This window comes from Hippoglossus stenolepis, chromosome 9 (assembly GCF_022539355.2).
Source record: "Hippoglossus stenolepis isolate QCI-W04-F060 chromosome 9, HSTE1.2, whole genome shotgun sequence".
In the NCBI taxonomy this organism is placed as follows: domain Eukaryota; kingdom Metazoa; phylum Chordata; class Actinopteri; order Pleuronectiformes; family Pleuronectidae; genus Hippoglossus; species Hippoglossus stenolepis.
The window spans coordinates 3,344,003-3,364,861 of NC_061491.1; the positions used below are offsets into that span (position 1 = coordinate 3,344,003).

General features: G+C 39.3%; 1 protein-coding gene across 1 annotated transcript; it reads right to left on the reverse strand.

Annotated features, from left to right (window-relative positions):
* Window positions 1–106: 106 nt before the first annotated feature.
* Window positions 107–20,192, reverse strand: araf (A-Raf proto-oncogene, serine/threonine kinase). Its single transcript, XM_035165198.1, has 16 exons — window positions 20,105–20,192; window positions 18,636–18,858; window positions 17,531–17,634; window positions 14,954–15,056; window positions 14,621–14,775; window positions 13,750–13,848; window positions 13,495–13,639; window positions 13,019–13,046; window positions 12,760–12,890; window positions 12,376–12,578; window positions 11,945–12,121; window positions 11,494–11,540; window positions 10,591–10,709; window positions 7,464–7,595; window positions 5,980–6,114; window positions 107–5,743 (listed from the first exon to the last, which is right to left on the reverse strand). Exons 2-16 carry the CDS (start codon window positions 18,744–18,746, stop codon window positions 5,603–5,605), a joined length of 1,830 nt encoding a protein of 609 aa, XP_035021089.1. The 5' UTR covers window positions 18,747–18,858; window positions 20,105–20,192; the 3' UTR covers window positions 107–5,602.
* Window positions 20,193–20,859: the final 667 nt, after the last annotated feature.

Sequence of the window (20,859 nt, forward strand, 5' to 3'; positions counted from 1 at the left end):
AACATTTAGGACGAAATATGTTCTTTTAAAATACAGACACAAACTAAATACGTTTCTTGTCGTCTCACAAGTGCGAAGCAAGCAGAAAAAGTTAAATACAAGCAGGTAACACAGAAGAGTTTATTTATTTAAAGAATAAATCCTGCATCAATATTTTAAGACAAAACTAAAAAAATACTAAGATTTCCTTTACACTTCTTTTTGAAACATCACACAAAAAATAGAAACAAGTACAATTTTTTTTAATTAAAAAATGTAACTGTACACAGCAGAATATACCATTTATTGCAAACGGAACAACCCTGACACCTCAGTAACTATAAACACAAGTATTGTAATTCACCTACAGATATGAAAAGACAAAAAAAAAACTATTCTGATACAGCTCTCATCCTCTTCTCACTCAGACAATCAGCTGTGTTAAGACTGGTTTTCTCCTCCAGTGGCCCTGTGATTCTCCAGAGGCAGCACAGTATCTTGAATGAGACAAGACACCATTCAGGTCCATTTTTACAGGGATTTCCAGTGAGTGTGGCACTTGCTTCCCTCCTCCTTTCGATACCTGATGAACACAGTCGTCTGTGACAGTCTTTCACAGTCCACACTAACAAAAAACTGAGCCACAATGATTAAATGTCCTTTGTGAACAGGCAAATACATAGTCCTTGGCTACATCAAGTCCCTCTGAGCTCTGAGCAACGATGCACTCGAGTCATCGATTCACAGGAAACCTGGTCCGACATTGTTATAAAGTATTCCTGATCTTGCGTTCAGATTTTTAAAAAAGACATTCTGTCCTTGCTATTGCTCAAAGATTATACAAAGCGCCTTGTTTAGAAACGATGGGTTTGTTCCATTCAGCAGCTTCAGGCCATTCAAATACTTAAAAGCTACACTTAAATATCACAGGACAGGCTCAAGTTGATCACACCACTCACCAAAATAACAAGGTACTTTTACAGTATTCTGAAGTGTTGCCATTAATAAACGCTATCGTAGTGAAACCCTATGAACAAAATGTTGCCAAAACTACTTTGTGCTAAAGATGTCTAAAAGAACAGCCATGACAAATGCCCCTGCAGTAAACGGTATGAGAATAAAAGTGATTTGAAGGGACAGACAGTACCGTGCCTAAAATAACATCCTTGTTGGAGATGCCGTGGAGAATAAACGTTTCAAAGCGCGATCTGTCTGTGGATACATTTCATCCACTTCAGAGAGCCGCGGTCTTCAATAAATAAGAGTAAGACAAGCACTGTCTTTTCCAACCCCAGTTCATAAATGCCCACCCCCCACACCTAACCATGATCCACCAGTATAACTGGAATGAGAAAGAATAGTTTGGGTTCCCAGCCCCTAGTTTCACAACACTAAAGTTCCAAGGTATAAACATCTAATCTGCTGACAGTTCGTCAACAACTGACAGACATAAACATCTGTTCCACTTCATGCTCAGTCGCATCACATACAGTATTACACAGGAAGCCAGTCAGCAGAGCACCCAACACCACCCAAGACTTCTCCCTCACAGCTGCTGCAAGTCTATTTAGACTTGAGTGTGACGCTAAAAACCAAGACTCATATGGATCATAAAGCTAATACAGTGAACTCTGAACTGATCAAATCCAAACAATAGTAGCAACCAGTGCTTAAACAACTAAATAGAAGAGTAACCCTAATTGTTACCTTTAGATCCAGGAAAAAGACCAGTCACACACAGGAGAGTGCTACAGAAATGTAGAACATTTAGAGAAAATATGTCTGCGTAAAAGCTCTGGGAAAGGAAACTCTGAAAGAGTAGATACAATCTTAAGGAAGGTGCTGCTCTTTCTACACTCTGTATTTGTATCCACCCAACGATCACCATGTCTACGTAGGATCGCAGGTGTTTCAGTGGACGCCTTGACCACAAGCACAAACTGGACAAACAATGTGCAACTGCAGTGAACAGAGACATAAACTTAACACAAGGTCCTTTTAGTGGCTGTTCTGGCTTCTGATCATTTCACTCAACGCAGTCCCCATTTAGAAATGGAGTTCACAAGATACTTAATGGATCATGGGCTGAGATCTGCTGTTTCTGACAACAAGAATCAACTCCTTAACACATCAAGTCCTTAAAGTGCTTCGAAAAATGGAAAACTGAACATCCACAATTCTATGACCATTGGGCAAACTGTTACAGAAACTATTATTATTCAAATATCTACTTTTGTGTCTCGTTTGCTTTCCATCAAACAGGAAAGTTTAAAAAAGTACTACTTGTACTGTGACTGAAAAGATCAGGTATGAATCTACTGACAGAACCTTTATTCAACCCAAAGTACAACAACTGCTGCTGATGCTACCATTTGTTCTCTGTAACCTTTTTGGCAGAAGGCCAAAGCTAAAGTTTCTCAAGTAGTGCTTTTATTTTGTCTCTGATAATCTGACCACTTCAGGCGTGGTTACTTCTATTCAGAGCAGATCTGAAACCACTAAGCAGACGCCACATCCTGTTCTGTTGAAGCCCCACTGGAATCATTAACATTGGTAGTGCAGACACTAACAACAGAAATACAGTGTCTCCCACTAGTGTCACAGATCAGAGAAGCTGAGAGAGAGCAGCTCTCGGCATGGTTCAGCACAAAGTCCCACCTTCCACATGTCTCATGGGTCAATATCAGTGTACAGTGCTTTCACATGGGATTATCTTTATAATCCTTGAAAGGGCTCAGCGTGTCCCAAACTAAACTTAAATTCCATGATGTATTTTGCTCAGTGGGAGCAGTGTTTCACTTAAGTCTGCACCCCGATCAACAAGGCACAGGAAGTAATCTCCAACAACTGGAGCAGCCGTCATGTTCGCCCAATCCTGAGCTGAATTCAATGTCAACGAGAGCCCGTAATGCAGCAGAGACACTGACCTCTAAACTACAACCCAAACACCACTGTAGTTCCATCTTTGATTAGGAAGGTCTTAAAGCAGCTGTAGCCTGTATTTTGACCCTGTGCTATCGTTATGTAAGGCAGCTTGTATTAACCATTTCAGCTTAAGTTACGATACATCCACCTATTGGAAAGTTATTGCATCATGAAGCCTGATACACCTGAGCATTGCCTAAGGGGTCAAAAATTAACTGGGGGAAAAGAATGGAGGTTTCTGTGTGTGTCCATTTACCATGTTGGACAAAAGACATCAGGAACTAGTTCCATGACTAAAGCAGAGATAACACTGTGAGCAACATGGTCAACAATACACTGTTTAGCTCGATCGATTTAGCTTCTTTTCCAGAGGTGAGAGCAGGAAAAGGAATTTTTATTTAAGAATTAAAAAACTAGCGGAAGAATATGAACATGTTGAGTTACTGTCATCATACTTCCATCAACAGATTCCCATGCTTTGTTTCATTACAAACCTAATATTGCTTTTTGCATGGAAAAAAGCAACAAAACATTCTGACATTGAGTTCTAGTTTCCAGGTCGTCTACAACTTTCATTTTGAGAAACCAATTACCACGTCACTCACAGTGTCAATTCCTCCGCTCAAGAACCACAGTAGTACTTTAAGTGTATGCGTGTGGGCACATATGCATGAAATATAGTAGCTAATCCATGGTGCAAGGTTTGAGGGCATCAAGAATATGTTTTAAGACAGGGTAGCAAAAGACGTGTTAAGCAGTGTGCTGTCAGGTGGGACAAGTGTGTCTCATGTTCTAGGTGTAGAAAAAAAATGAAAATGTCACAAAATGTAGCAGCAATACAACTTAACATTTACCTTAAGACTACATCTTACTAGGATCTGTCAGTTCCTCGTTAGGCTAAAATGACAATAATTTATGATATGACCTCAGTAAAAGCCATCCTATCTCCAATCCTGGAATCCGGAGAGTGATGACATTCTGATTTTAAACTAGTAGAAAAGAAATCTGTGGAATAAAACGATGCAAGAATTGTTCATTGTCCCTGTGTTGGGGTAGACCAGCAAACTTTAGATTTTACACAAGATAACATGTCAACCTGTCACACTCACCCATGTCTGAAATGTTGGGAGTTCTTAATAGTGGTCGGTTTACTGAGCCCCGAAACTGAACATTTAAATATTTTCCTGGGTGTCCTGTGATGATTTAACTGATGTTTTTCAAGGTTTTGTTTTACTGGACTGACATAAATGAAATGTGTGGGAACACAATATTTTGACTTGGAAATGTTGAATATCAGAAAGATTCTTCCCTGGAGAATATTGGTCCTAACAAATTAATCCTGTGTTCCACCTGAATTTACTGCAAAAACAAAAGTCAGGTAAATAACATCACAACCTGAAATACTTTTGATTCAGGAATTGATAGCGGATTAAGATGGAGCATGATTCCGTTATTAGGTTTGTAATAACTCTGAAAAAAATTACTGAATCCAGTTAAATTTGGCCAGTTGTATTGTTCCCAGATAATTTGGTTTTAAGACTAAACAGATTATAAAGGGAATAAGAATGCACATCTTTACCTAATGCTTATCTCTGGTTTGGATTTACAGCCAATATGACCAGGTCCTGCTGGGACAACTCCTCAACTTCCACACGTAAAATCCTCTTTTGGTGTTTGACCTGTGACAGTTGAGTCGATGGAAGCTTGGGTTCAAAAGGACTTGGTAATTTGAAAGACAAAAGAGTGCCTGCTTAAGGACATCTGTCCATATAAAGACATGTTATTCTAAAGAGTTAGTCTTTCACTGCTATGCTTCTATGTGCAGACAGTTTCACATAGTCCAATAGTTCTGCATAGTTCAGTGTATGGACAAACCTTTACAAACCTATTCTGCGCGTCTAAAGGTCTTAGTGTGTCTCCCTCTGCCTCCTCAGGCTGCTTTGTTGTTGTGATTAAATATATTGTTTGTGTCTGCAGTAATGACTGGAGGTTCCAATTGAGACAAAATATCCTATCTTTAATAAAAAACACTCTCAAACAGGCACTTCATCTGCTTTGAAATCACTTGCTTCACATCTCAGCACTTCAACCTCATTTACATTACATTACACCAAAAGAGGCGCATTACCACAGAGTATTTGAAGTATGTAAGCTAATCAGGTGACCTGAACCAACAGGCATCATGGCTAAGTTAAACAGATTAAAATGTTTGACCATGATCACAGTGCTCCTCAAAGGTCTGAGTAAGACTATTTTACTGTTCGAAATGGGCAGTGCAATTTTGCAGTGCACATGTAAAACATGATGATTTTACATTTTTGTCAAAACAAGTCAACATCCTGTAACTCGCGTAAGGTCAGTGTCTCATGAAGTCAACCTGTTAGATGAATTTTCTCTGTTGGCCTGATCTTAGGCATTTTAACTTATTTCTAGATACAGTCAACCATTCTTTCATGAGTGACCAGATATTTCTCACTTGTATAAAGAAGAACAACATTCACTATCACTCTAAGCAACATTTTAAGGTTATTTCTGCACTTTGTTACTGAGTGGTGAAGCTCCAAGGCTCTGTGGGGGCAGAGAGTGAGTTGGGGGGTCGTGGTCTGTCAGGAGTTCCAGCTGTGGCCTCTCCGAGGCACAGGAATGATGTGGTGTTGGACTGAGTGACAGCATCTCTCTGCCCACTGCTGCAGGGAGCTTAAAGGGGCAATAGCCTGGTGGTGTGGAACAGGAGGGGATTCAGGTCCTCGGCATGGACGGCCCGATGGAGCGATGGCTCTGAGCGACTCCGCTCGATTTTTGGCAGCAGGTCTTGTACCTGCTCAATGGCCACCAGGATCTGATGAAGGAAAACCAGATGTAAAGAAAACTGATAAGGTTTAGGTATGATGTTCATATACATGTGGTTGTTACTATCAGATCTGGATTTATCAAACAACTGAGGAGGTGCTTAATTTAATAATTGCCGATAAGTAATCATTATCAGCATTTACAAATCAATAACTACATGACAGATGAAATTCCAGTGAGTCATGACAGCTACAGTACATCCACAGTTACCTATACACCACTCACCTGTGGAAACAGGGGCCTCTCATCACGTTTAAACTTCAGGCAGTCAATAATCAGCCTTTTCATTGACTTGGGAGAGGTACTATACAGCTTACTGAGGTCGGGAGACAGGTAACCACGTCCAACCATAAAGATTATCTAAGAAAGAAAAAACAGGAGACAGTTAGTGAAAAGTGACAGTGCTTTTTAGGTGTGGGAATCTCTAGGCACCTCACGATACATAACAATGCATCAAAGAATTTTATTTCTATACATGATTCTTTTTTTTTTTATCAGTTTAACTTCTAGAGATGCATCTTCACTAGCCTTATGATTTGTGCTTTAAAAAAGTATTTTATTAACAAAACAAGGTTTTCAATTCAAAAATCAGACTATCAGTCTATAACAGTGATCAGTGCTCTCCACAACGATCTGCCCCCCCTTGGCGCATTACTCTGCACTGGTCAACAAGAGATTCTTCTATTTTCTAATCACTCACACTTAGAGCTGATCTTTATAAAAACCTGCAGAATTCATATTTATGTTCCGACTACTTCTGGTTTTCAAAATAAAAACGTTAACAGATGATAGACAAAATTGGCTGATATAAAACAGTCACTAAAGTTGAACAGTTCCAAACCTTGAAACATGACCATGAAGATGTTTAATATATTGTTTTTTTTTATGTCTGCATTTTCATATCTTGCGTTAATTAGTTAAATATTTTTAAGCTAAATTTCAGTTTGTTTTGGAAACTGAATGCGTGTGCACACACAATGCAGGCTGCATCCAAGCATTTCCTTGTATCCTAGGATCAAGTTTTATTCTTAAAGCAAACAGTGCTTAAGCTGCCACCAGGAGGAGTGAGCAAGATACAGGTATAATGTCAGCAGGTATATTTGAATTGTCATCTATGCGTTCGCTGAACAAAGATCAGTGTTGATCAGTGCTCTGTGATGATATAGCATCTAGAGTTTATTTCCTGTGTCCTTCCCTATAGCATTGCATGGACATCTAGCATTGCATCTTAGCACAAAAACTGTCTATGTTGTGTGTCCCTAGTGGAAGTTTGGATTCGTTGTCGTTAAGATGATCGCACCAGCACCAAGCGTCAGGCATGTCCACTGTCAAGCATTAAAGTACACAATGGGATTCAAGTTCACGGTTTCAATCCCTAGTAACACACGTGTGGATCAAGCTAAAGGTAGAGGCAATATGATCAAGTAAACCCGGACCTCTGCAAGTTGCTTCTGCGCACCCATTTTTCCCCATTGCGCACCAATTCATTCTTTCCAGGGATGTAGACAACTGTAACACACACTAAACGTCAATTGAGTGGCTATAAAAATCAAATGTGTTGTGTAGGTTGTTGGTGTAAGCATGTAACACAAATTAACTAATGTGAAGCATGTTCAATTGCCGTGCTCTGCAAAAATTAATAACTGGATGAATCAGATACCCTGCATTAGACTGAGTGGGTGTGATGTGAACACAGAGTGTGATATAACCTGGTCTCTGTTGTTGATATTGGAGTAAGGCAGGGTCCCCGACATCAGCTCAAACAGCACTACTCCGTAGCCGTATACGTCAGACTGGAACGTATATGGGTTGCTGTCCTGCATTCGGATCACCTCAGGAGCCTGAGGAAGAAAAGGACAACATTTATATTATATATTTAATAATTACTACATAATAGGTGCAGGAAATCTAATTGAATCACCATCATATTATCCAAAGTTGGACAGTGATGACCCAATTACATTATGTATGGCACATCATCATCTTGGAGGCACATAAAGGTTAAAGGGGACATAGCATGCAAATTCCACTTTAGTTTTTTGTTAGTGCTTCTACACGTTAATGTGGGTATCTGGCATGTCTACCAACCCAAAAACTCTGGAAAAAAAACACTCGCGCGTTTTGTTATGGTTCCTCTAAGTCAGAAACGTCATGCTTGAGTGACTCGAATGAGCTTCCTGTGTTTTGTGTCGTAACAATACACTGGAAGTCTCCCTACTTGGCCTTGGCCCACCCCCCCGTCACGCCGGGTTTACACTGGACGCAGCGAGGCAGCGCAGCGCCGTTCCCAAGCGCGCAGCCGCCTGGCTGTTCACACTGGACGCGCATTTCTCCGCGCTGGTCAGCCCGTGATTCACTCACATGTGGCATTTGTCTGGATCGTTGGGACTGGGAGGCTGCAGCAGCTGCTCGGGCGCAACCGCTCGCTCTCCCATGCATGAGCTGGAATTTGTGTCAACACCACACAGCCAGCAGTGTGGAAGACTTCCGCAGTGTTCAGCACTACTGTAACACTGGCACAAACACACAGAGCCCCCACACTCGTTACGCCGGGTTTACACCGGACATGGAAGGGCCGCGCAGCGCCGTTCTCAAGCACGCAGCCGCCTGGCTGTTCACACGGGACGCGCATTTCTCCGCTGGTCAGCCCCATAGACTGTGTATATGAGGTCAGCCCGCGATTCTGCTTTCTCCGCTTGTTGTTGTACCCGTTGAATGTCGGGGTTCGGGGGTAAATGATGGTCTTCATAGCCCCCCCCCCCCACCTCTCTTTCTCTCTCTGTCTATCTGCTTGTGTGCTTGTAGTGGATGGGCAGAGGGGGACATTTAATTATGTGATTGGGAAAATTAAAACTCCAGGACAACAGAAGGGAATACAAAGTATGGGATGCATATTTGATAATTATATCATATAAAATATGTAATTTATATCGTTTAAAATCATGGGGGGAGAGGGGGGAGGGGGGAGCTGGCTCATTAGCATTTAAAGGAACAGGCACTCAAAACAGGTCACTCTGTGGAGGGCTGTTTTAGACAGGGTAAAAAGGGTGCTGTTTTAAATGATCCTTGTGGTATTTTGACCAAAGTATGTTACAGACATTTCATTAAGACCCCAAGGAACCATATCAACTTGTGGTAAAATGGGCATACAATGTCCCCTTTAATGGACCAAACCAACCATGTCTCTGACTGAACTGTGCCACAGATATAAAACTGTGCCACATCTGATTTTTTGGTCCAATATTACCATACAAAATTTGGCTTCACACAAACAAAGACAATTTACCAGCATTGACAAGACTGCTCATATTGCTTAATCCAAATTTTTATTAAAATTTAGATGGTTAGATACGACAGGCTAGATCTATAATTGAGAGAAGTAAAGGAGGAAAACATGAAAAAGTAAATAAATGCAGAGATTGTGGCAAAAGCTCTTAGTCAGTTGGCACAAGGTGTCACAAAGGGGATGTCTCTGTTGAATCCAAATCATCATATACAGGGATCCAGAACGCGACCATTTGTTGCAGTGCGAAATCTGAATAAATATTTTAATTTGAAATTTATCAGGTCCTAAAAAATATTCTTAAATAAAAAACAACTGGGTGTATGGACATTTGCCTTTGACAAACATTAAAGTGACTGATTAATAATGATTATTTTGTCAGCGTATAGCGTGGATTTTGTGTACACACTCTCAGACAGGCATTGCACGCTTAATGTGAGCACATGCGCAATGTGCCTTACTAAAGGGTGGAGAGCACTTTGTGTCGACCACACCCACATTCCTTGTAGGCAAACAGAACACACAAAACGAGAGGACAAACGTAAAAAAGAGGGTATATATATTCACAATGAAGAGAACAATTGATTCTTTTTTCGTCAAGATAAATGCTGCTGTGCCCGTTGCACCTGCTCCCGAGGTTGAAATGCCCAATGCAGACCCGACATCATTGGCCTATGTTGTTCCAGTTGTTACACCTGCCCCCGCTCCGAATCCTGATTTACTATCTTGCGTGAAGATGGCTTCATCCGATTCAGAGCCAGATCAAGACCCAGAGCCTTCTAAAACATAGCTGCGCTATGAAAAAGTGACCAACTTGATGAATTGTATTTACTGCAAAGACTGCGGCCAAAGCATTGCAGGGAAAAGTGCTTTTGCTGTTTCGACATCAGCATTCAGAATTGAAACCCTAAAAAGCACATCTTGTGCCGTGAGAGGTGCGTTGCTGGCAGAGCAGCTCCTCTCACAGCAGCGTGTCAGCAGCAAATCAAACAAGTGAGGAATCAGAAATGATGATCAAATTTAACACTGCCTTCACTAAATTCAAATCCCTGATAATCCTCATGAAAAATAACGGGTTAAATGTCAACCCAAATTACGCCAACGACACTGCCTGCGCACAGTTCATCGGAGTGATTGCTGACTCATCCCCCCCCAAAAAAAGACGTCTCTGAAGATCGCGGATTCCATGCACATTTCATTTATGAATGATGGAGACACAGGCATTTCCACGAAAGAGTGTGAAATCGTCTACTGCTCCTTTTGTTTGAGTTATTTTTGTTTGGTTTATCTATTTATTTGAGTTTTTCAAGCACTTAAAGTTTGTTTTATTATCACAATTTTTTGAGTGCTCTGTGATTAAAATAAAAAGAATTGACAATAATTTCTATAATTAGATATGAATTTACCTATGTCTATGGGAAGCGACGCTAAAAATGAAATATTGGGTGCAACTAAAATATGTAGTGGTGCACCTAAATGAAAGTTAGGCGCACCAGTGCAACCAAGGAAAAAGTAAGTCTGAAGCTCTGATATACAGTAAATGAGAAGCTCACCATCCAGAGAATGGATCCACTCGGCTGTTCCACCTGTTGAGAGCCGCTCCACCGAGACTTCACTGTGGCCAAGCCAAAGTCGCCTATCTTAACAGTCCAGCCCTCATGGAGAAAAATATCTAGCAGCAGAGCTCAGGAATCATCTCAACACACAGCTGGTGCAATAATCCCATCAACAAAAACTGACTAAACCCATCTTCAGATTTTATTATGTCATGTTAATAATAATAATAATAATAATAATAATAATAGCTTGAATTTATATAGCGCCTTTCAGGGGACCTAAGAACGCTTTACATATGTCCGTGAGGACAAAATAAATTTGAAGACTGTGAAAATATTGCTTCGGTTACACATTTAACCCAATATGGATGCTATCACCTTTGCAGTTTATCTTTTTTGACCCTGACAGTTATTGTTACCTCTGCCAAAGAGGTTATGTTTTCATCTTAGTTTTTTTGTAAGTTAGTTAGCAAGGTTATACAAAAACTACTGAACTCATTCCCATTTAATTTTGAGGGGTGGAGCATAACCCAAAGAACCAATACAATTTTGGAGCGGATCCAAATAAACGGGCAGATCGAAGAATCTTTTTCACGTTCTTTAACATGACAAGTTAGGGCGCTAAACTTGGCAGAGGTATGTGGCATCTGAGCAGCTTTCTAGTTATATTTCAAATACAAATCACCAGGGTAGAGACAAAGAACGACCATCTTGCTGTGCTAATACTCTGCTACTGCTGTGTGCCTGGTTATGATTCATGTTTGTGGTTAGCTTGCTGCAGAAGATTGTGTTCAAAATTGCCATCGTGGTGATTGTTCGAGACTACAGCGGTGAAAGCTCAAACACCTACCTGTCTCACACACTTAACTGGCAGTCAAAAGCATTGGAAAATAAGGATACTATTTGATTTCAGATCTCGATGAATTATGTTCTTCGCATGAAGGTAACTGAAAGAGAGAAAAATAATTCAATCATTGATTTCATCAAGGGAACAGCCAACAAATTTTAAAAAGACAGTGTCATCAGTTTTCTTACAGGTTCTCCTACACTATCAACAACCATTGCTGCAAGTGTGCCTCCAGCACTATGTCTGACACTGTCAAATACCTTTTTTGCTTTTTAAATCATATTTTAAACTAGTTAAATGGGCAAAGCAAGTTTGGCAAGTTTTAAGTTCATTAATGCGATGTTAAAGTGATGCAACTCAAAGAATTATCCATCTCTACCACATTGCCATCTATTATTACAGAATACTATTGTGTTCTAGAAAAAGCAAAACATACACTAACAGAAAACGTGTCAGTGGTGAGTATGTAGCTATGGTGAAATGGAAACTAGTGGCAGGGCTTACTCCATGCCCTGTGCCGTCTGTCTGGCCACATCAATGCGCCTCATAGTCTCAAACTTGGTTTCAGAGACATGCAGATGGCGGTACAGGCTGCTGCCTTCACACCACTGTGTGATGATGGCAAAGTTGGGCTTAGTCATGTAGCCCATGAACAGCAGGATGTTGACGTGGCGGGTCTTCCTGCAGAGAACAGCAATGATAACAGGGTTAGAAATTCCATTGTCTCATTCAGGGCCAGATGAAGTTGAAGTTATTTAAATGTAATAGTTATGTCAGAGTAAGTGTGATCATGACATGAAAAGAAAATTATATACATAAAAACCAGTGTGAAGACTAAGAAAAAGCTGCTGTGTTGTTTATCAGTGTACTCCCTTTAAAAAAAAAATATATATATATATATATATATAAAAAGGCCTAAATATATCACTACTGACCGTAAGACCTGCATTTCATTTTTGAAGGCCTGTAACTGTTCAGGCGTTGGCTCAGTGACCTTGAGGATCTTGATTGCCACGTCTCCATGCCATTTCCCCTTGAAGACTGTCCCAAAGGAGCCAGAACCTATTCTCTTCTGAATGTTCACTTCTCGAGAGTGGACCTCCCAGTAGTAACTTGAGTCTCTGCAGCCACCTCGGTGCTGAAACAACACATGGACTGAAAGTTCTGAACTAATAACTCACACCATAAATGAAACCTGTTCATTTTCTGCCGAACGCTTTTTTGAATGGATGTTCAAGGTTTTTCCAGCCACTATTAGCTTTCTGTACACCTGTCTAAAGACAATCAGTGATCTGTAAATAAGGTCAAAGACTACCTACCACTTTCTTTTTGTCATCGGATGAGGAGGGCTTGCGCTCCTTGTGCTCTGAGGGAGACTTTGGTGGTCTCCTACCTGGAGAGCCAAGGGAAGAGGGTGGGCTGGTGGAGGGCTTCGGTGAGGGCTCAGGACCTGCAGAATTGTGAGGCAGCACAACAATATGACAGCTCAAAAGCAGAATGACAAAATATGCAAGATCACAAAATACTGATATATACTGAAATAGCCCCAAAAAAATTACCAAAAAATTAAAACCCTACCCGTTGGGATGTGGAATTTCAGTGCTTCCTAAAAAGAAGGAAACCACAGCATATTGTTAATTCACATTAGACAACTTCATACATTGGTAATAAAAGAGTTTACATCAAATCAGAGGTCTGACGAGAATCTGGTTAATGATTTCTAACAAAATACAAAAAACAATATCAAATCTATTAATTTTATTTCAATGTGCAGAAAGCATATTTAGACGTATTAATTTTTTATTCCATGTTACCAAACTGGAGCAACATAATTATTTGTTGTATATTTCCTATGTTTCAAAATATTTCCAACCAATTGACCAAAAGTATTTTTGAGTCTGTATTGACTCTTGTATCGAAAGGTCCAATCAGCTAAGGAGAGCTGATAATGGCTTAACAGTTCAAGTGAACAGCAGTTATTTAGTTAGCCCATTTTTATTATTTCCCAATGAAAGACAGTTACAATAATAACCAATCTAAACATGGTCACTGACCTCGATCATGCTGGCACTAACAGGGCCCACTGTGCTGACCATATGAACATTGGGAGTGGAGGTGGAGCGATGCCTCTGTAGGGACTGGCCATCTCCTCCAGGCATGGGGAAGTGAAAGGCCGAGGTTGGGGACAAGAGGTCCATCCTGTGTGATGAATTGAAATAATCAACTATTTGTATTTACGTATCAATTTCACAGACTATGACCTTGCTGTCCTTTTAGTTAAACATAATTTACTTCATGAGGGAGCTTACCCAGCAGGCTCTGGGGTTAAGGCTAGGTTGCTCTGTGAAGGGGAATTTTCTGGCAATAGTATCTGTGGGTACTCATCTGTGCAAGGATTAGGATCACACCTGGACAAAACATAGGGGAAAAGTGAGGGGACGAGACTCATGAGACAAAATGAAACATGATGAAACAAGGGGAAGACAAAGGACATCCAATTGGCGAGGCTCTGGTTATGTGACATGTTTGCTTTTTTTAACATGGACCTAAAAAAGAAAGCCAGCTAACAATGAAACATATTGATCAACAACCTTTTGTTTGATGACAAAGGTCTTTCTGATCTCATAGTATCGAAGATGAAAATAAAGGACAGTAAAATATAAATCTGGTGAAATAACGAAAAACTAATGTGATAATCAACTATTTACAGATTTTTAACCCATCATGCTCATCTGTGGATGTTGACATATTTTTTTTCCTGATGATTTACACCCAAATTCCCTTCACTGTAGCACCAACATTTCAGCTTGCAGCAGAAATGTTTAATCCCTTTTTAACAAGAGGATAGTTGTCTTATATTTGTTGGATTTATCTTATCCTTAACACTACTTTTTGGACTGTGACTGTTAAATCTTGACCCCAGACACAGTACTATTAACTCTAGACAACAGTAAAATATTATTGGAAGCACCTGAAAAATCTAGTAAGTGGACTATAAGTGATGTATTTAGTCAAACACCATTTAAAAAAAAAATTGCATCTACTATAGCAGGTGCAGTTTTGTTTAATTATGAACAATTATTTGAAGTTCAGGAGACCTATACTATGTGTGGCAGACCTGTTACAGAAAAAGTGACAAGGTGAAAAATAATTCTTTGACACAATTCTTCTCTAACTCACCGTTTGCTCACAGTATCCATGTCGACGCAAACAGTAGGGACCTTGCTACTACAGTGCTGGTGAAATTTGTAGCCACATGTCTGACATCTGAAGCCATTAAAAAGAAACTTGTGGCAAAAATCACAGTAAGCTAGCTTGAAGAAGGTTTTCCGTACCTGCAAAGACAAAGAAGCCATGGTAAAAAAAAAAAAAATAGGCAAAAAACAAGAAACAAAATATAAGGTGAGTTATTTTTTTCAAGTTCTGGATAGGCTGGCATTGTGTAAATACAAGGTATTTTAGAGAAGATGTTAAAAAAAAAAAACAGGGCGCGTGTGTTTGCCAGCTACTTACAAAGTTGTGCATGGTGAGGGGAATATCATCAAGGACCTCGACTAAAAGCTCCTCTCCAACCAGAGGAGTGATGTCTGTGTCCCAGTCTGTCAGTCTCTTACGACTAAAGAAGCAAAGACACAAAAAGGAAAAGAGTTAAATGGCAAAACTCAGGTTGCAGACTTTCTCTATTTTACAGTCGTTTTACAACCTTTCCTTTTCCCTTGATTGTGTATGGTCTGTTCCGGAGGGGTAACCAGCTCAAACATTGTTTTTTGAAACAGAGCAACTTCAATATAGCTTTTTCCCCCCTTCTTTGTGAAAATCAAGTTACAGCAACATGCTAATAAATGTGATTTTTAGTCTTATAATAAATTTATAAATATGGTTACACAAGTAAGTGGGTAGCTGACCAAGAGATCACATCTATGAGAGGGACAGACTGAAAGAGACTATGCACACTGATCTGAACTTGCTTTGTGTCTGTTAAAGAGATATATGGTCTCTGGATATGAGATGTGAAGCACTCGAGCAGTGTATAGATTTTTTAGTCTGTGTCAGGCAGATCACTTATCAACACTAATAGTGCAAATTAATTAGACAGCAGTATTTTAGTTTCAATCCTGTCTAAAAGTGACTATTAAAGAGGATTTGCTGAACTTAGTTGAAGCTAATGACAGGCAGTGCATTGTTGCCCAACTGTTTTGCAAACCTTGGCCTTAAAACTGACATGTGTTATGTTTAAATAATTTTACATTTGCAAAGGAAAATAATCTTTAATCAATGTTTTTTTTTGTGTGTTGCTCCCTCGGCGAATGTTCACGAAATTTAAGATCCCAGGATAAAGAAATAGCCCTTACATACAATAGGTGTTAGTCTGATGTAAATGAATTGATTCTGCACTTTGTGATTAAAAATGTAATCAAAAGATCAGTGCCAATAACTAGTTCAGAACAATCATGTTTTTTGAAATTGTATAACTTTAAATTTACTATGTACCTGTTTTTTTCAGTCAAATTTTACAGAGCAATAATTTCAATAGAATTTATATTTGAACCGGGTTTCAGTAGTAATTCATTTTTAAAATTGGGCTTTCAGCAAAGTGTGAAGTTGATAAGATGAACGGTTCGTGGGATATGCATTCCACATACAGACAGATGTTTGTGGAATTATAAGGTAGATAATACACAAATCTTATCATATCAATCTAATCATATTGTTCTCATCCACAGTGAATACATCAGTCAAACAGTCACAGTGTGAGTTAGAACGGCTGTGTGAACCTCTACGCTAATCACATCAACCAAAGCTAACCACAGTCACTATTTAGTAAACCTGGAGTCAAGTCACTGAAAACTGATTTGAGATGTGTGGTCTTTCTTTGATATGAAAAACACTCATTTTTTGTTATTCACATAAAATATTTGATGATGTGAACAAAGAACCAACAAATCTCAGAAGAGAGATGATCAAGAATTAATGATTTGCATAAACCTGGAAAGTTAACAAAGTAATGTCAAAGAGTTTAAACATTCATCAGTTCACAGTTAGTATGGTTAAATTGTTTGGGAACAAACACTATAATTGGTGTGAAAAGGGCACCATTTGATGATGACAATTATGTAATTTTCCCCATGGTCTGGTGTTAAATAAGTAAATTGTAATATCGATTTTAATATTTCTAATACAATTGCAATACAAATCTACAGCCAAGTATCATATAATATTGACTATTGAAATGGGAGATACAGGCATTGTCCCCACACACACTCTATTTATACTTGTTTGTTTTACAAAGTAATCAAAACTTAAATACACGAGATAAGCCTGCACAACACTTAATTCTCTGCCTTCAGTCTCAAAATGTATAAATGTAGCAACAAAACACATGGTACAATTATGTAGCCCTGGGACTTGTGACAATTGTTTGAGGTTGCTTCTTCATATGACTGTATAACTCCTCTCAGACATGGCGAAATGAGAGCGATTCAATGCATTAATCACCAACATCTGTTACTAGGTTGACTGCCACCATTACAGGCTATGTTAGCCATTTGCACACTTGCATTTGTGTCTTTATATATGTTCATATATTTATGTTTATTTGATCTTCATATTTTTATATCTCTAGTGTTATAGCATATATACAAGTTTTATTCTTGCACTATTTTTTAATACACTTAACATCTGCTGTACCATAATTTACAGGATATAGTCTAATGCACAACTTTTGTATTGTTTCATTATTTATCTTTAAATCTGTATTTATATTTGGTTTCAGTACTCAGGCTCAGTTACTTTTCTTACCTTATACTACTTCTCTCATCTCAAATTTTCAATCATCTTGTACTTAAAATATCTGTATTGTCAATATCTCCATTAGCACATACTTCTTTACAGTGACAGCTTTGTATTAGTTCTGGTGGCTAGGCTATCATTTCACTGCAGATTATGTGTACTTATTCTTGACTTTTTACAATTCTTATGCTCTATCTATCTATCTATCTATCTTAATATCTTAATATCTTATGTGGTTGTTGCAGCCCATTATCCCTGTATGGTGTATGGGGAAATTCAGCAGACATAATGTAATCTTACCCTTCTAGAAGGCGGAACACAGCACAGCAGTCTTGGCTTAGGCCTCTCACTTTGAGTGCTTTGTCTAGACTCTCGTACACAGTCTGTCCTCCACGAACATTCACCTGTTAACAGGAAATTGTATTTGTACAAGTGTGACTTTGGATTGACATTTACACAGATAACATGGAGGCATACTCAAAGTACTAAGAAGCATAAATGACAGTCACATACAGAATTAATGTTGACACTACAAATGACCTATGTTGTGACAGAGAATTTCCAGACTAAAACTTCAGTCCAGAGCACAGATCCCTTTTTTCACCCCAAACAATGTGACATTCCTGTTCTCACCGCAACAAAGCTGACGGACAACACTGGGATGTCCGTCAACCCCAGCTGCTGCTTCAATGGCATTTACCACACAAGATTTTTCACAACTATTGTATTGTCTATGCTACCAATCAAATTACTATGAACCTTTTATAAAAGCACTGCATCTCTCTAACCATCAGTTTTTTCAGTCCCCCAAGCATATCAGAGCTGAGCGCCTATATGGGTTGTCTGCAATATTAAAAGAAAGGCTGTAAAAAATCGAATCAAATTTTAATCAAGTGTAGAGAGTAGATATGTGGAGACTGAGATTTACAGATGCTCTGCACTGTAAACACTAGAACATGTGGTTTGGTGTCTTACAGGGAGATATGAATAAGATGAACACATTGTCGACAACACCACTTGAACTACCACGCACAATCAGTATAATCTCTAACATAACAATTTAGCACAATGGCACCAGGAGAGCACAATTTATCAACTATTTCTAAGAATAATTAAATCTATGTCTGATAGGAATAATGAGTCAAATAAGCCACAGATGGCAGCAAGCACCATCTGCGAAACTTGACACCAACTGCCCACTAGCTTACTCATTTAATGTGTTGTGATGGATGTAAAATTTTGGTGCGAGTAATTACACTTACACCCCACAGTGCTGGCGTAAAAATTCCACAGAGGTGGCAACTGTCAACTCTCACTCACTCAACTAGTTACAACATAGTCATATTTTTATTCATTGAATGTATTGTATGCCACTGCATCATTGTTATAGAGCCAATCATCTCACCACTGTCCTCTGTTTGTTTGGGAGGTAGACTCGGATGGTGCCCCCACCTCGGGGTACATCCTCTGGACTAGTCTCCCCCGAGGAGGAGTAGGAGGAAGAGGTGGAGGACATGATGAGATGCAAGAGGAGCTTGGGGATGTAGTACTTGCACTTGCAACACTGCAACCTCAGGACAGCTTCATGCACAGCAGCATGAACCAGGAGTTACCTCTTTACTTACAACCTGCAACAACATGGACATATTTCAGTTAGAGGAAAATATACCTTGTGTAAATATAATGGAGCTGATTTTCGGGGGAAAGGGGCATTTTCTATCATATTTAACATAATAGATCTACCCAAATCAGAATGTGACTATTTCAATGGCTTTCATCATAAACAATTACATTTTTAAAAGGAAAATACATCAAATTCGCATTTTTGTTGAGGATAAATGCATCTACACTCTTTTAACACTGCTCTTAGTTGTATGGAGACAAATTGATGGCAAACACTACAGAAACATACTGTGTCTCAGACAACAAAATCAGTTCACTTAAAAATCCTGACTTCACAACATCATTGAATTTACACGATACTTCAGGTCTACTTTAAACAGTCATGAAGGCTACATAGTGATTCTCACACGAGAGGAAAACAATTATCTTAATTACTTAAATGTTAGGTCTGGCTATACAAGCGAGAATGACACGTAACCGAGACGTAACCGAAACGTTATCGAGTATTAACGTGACATTTAAGTATTTTGCTGCACGAACAACAACGGTGTTTACAGTCCCGATACCAAACACAACAAATATTAACTTTCCCTGCTGTGACCAACCACGTTATCAAGCAGGAACTTACATTAATGATATAATAAAGCGCTGACAGTCGAAGTTGTAACGCAGCAAACTTGCTAATAACTCGAATGATGCTAATGCTAGCTGACGTTAGCCAGTTAGCTTAACATGGGATTTGCCTGCTATGCAATATGACATTTTGAGCTTTAGAGGCCACGTTTCTCTAAGGGCGCAAGTTGAATGACTTAAGCTAACTGACCAAACTACTTAAGAGTGGTCGTTAGTAGTTGAGAACTGACATAATGACGAAATAATGCTAACAACGATTAGTTATCGAGGTATGTACACTGAAACCGTGTTAGCTAGCTAGCTAGCTAATTGCTCACGGGGATGGGAGAGGAGATTACCCAGCTAACTCAGTAGCTAGCACCCTGCAACAGTCACTGTGTCGAGCTTTAATGCTAACATCACTACTAGCCAGCTAACGTTAGCCAACTTGGGGGGTTTTACCACCGCATCAGTTTGTTGGCTACTTCTACTTTTCGCAAAACACACAACCGTGACTTACTTATCACACATGCGCAAAACAGCACGGCTCAGTCATCAGTGTATATTTGTCATAGTAGCAGCGAAACAACGCTCCGTCAGAGGGTTTTAATACAGTTTGCATACAAAACACACTCTTACCTGTAGCAGCCATCTTGAATTCTCTCAATCTGGAGTCGGATCTGTCAAGAACTTCGGGGGAAGCGGAAAACCTCCGAAACGCTGCGTCGCCATTGGTCGATTCTTGTAGCCGCGTCCAGTCATTTGACAACATCAGCTGTGCGGGTAGGATCTCACTGTGTCTCAGTCCCGTCCATCACACTTCTCAGCCATACCGACCAGTACTAACAAGTTAATGCATACATTGTTTGTTATTCATGCACCTGAGAATTATAATCTTTTGCAAGAGAGGTGGGAAACGTGTGTGACAAATATACAAATGCTTACAACGACAAGAGAAACACACAATTATTATTTGCCCATTGTGGAGAAAATTCTACTGGAAACTAAAAATGAGATATTTTAAACCCCCTTACATTTCTTAAAAATGTGATACAAATAAAACAAACAAGTGTTGGAGAGATTGCAAATGAATTGGAGATCCTACACATCTTTTGTTGGTGGCAAGGAAAATTGTGACTTTCTTGTGTTAAACTGCTGTTATCCACTATACAGCAATGAAAGGAGAGAATAAAGAATATGTACCTAATGGAAACAATAACTGCAAAATTTGATGTAAGAACTAATGAATTTTGGGAAGGATAGGCCCCTGCTATGAAAAATTTAAAACCACGATGATAAGAGTTGTACAGAATGAAACGAAATTAGACACCATACAACTTCAGGAAAACTTTGTAACAGTATCTTTTTACCTGCCTAATGTAAACAGTTATTTT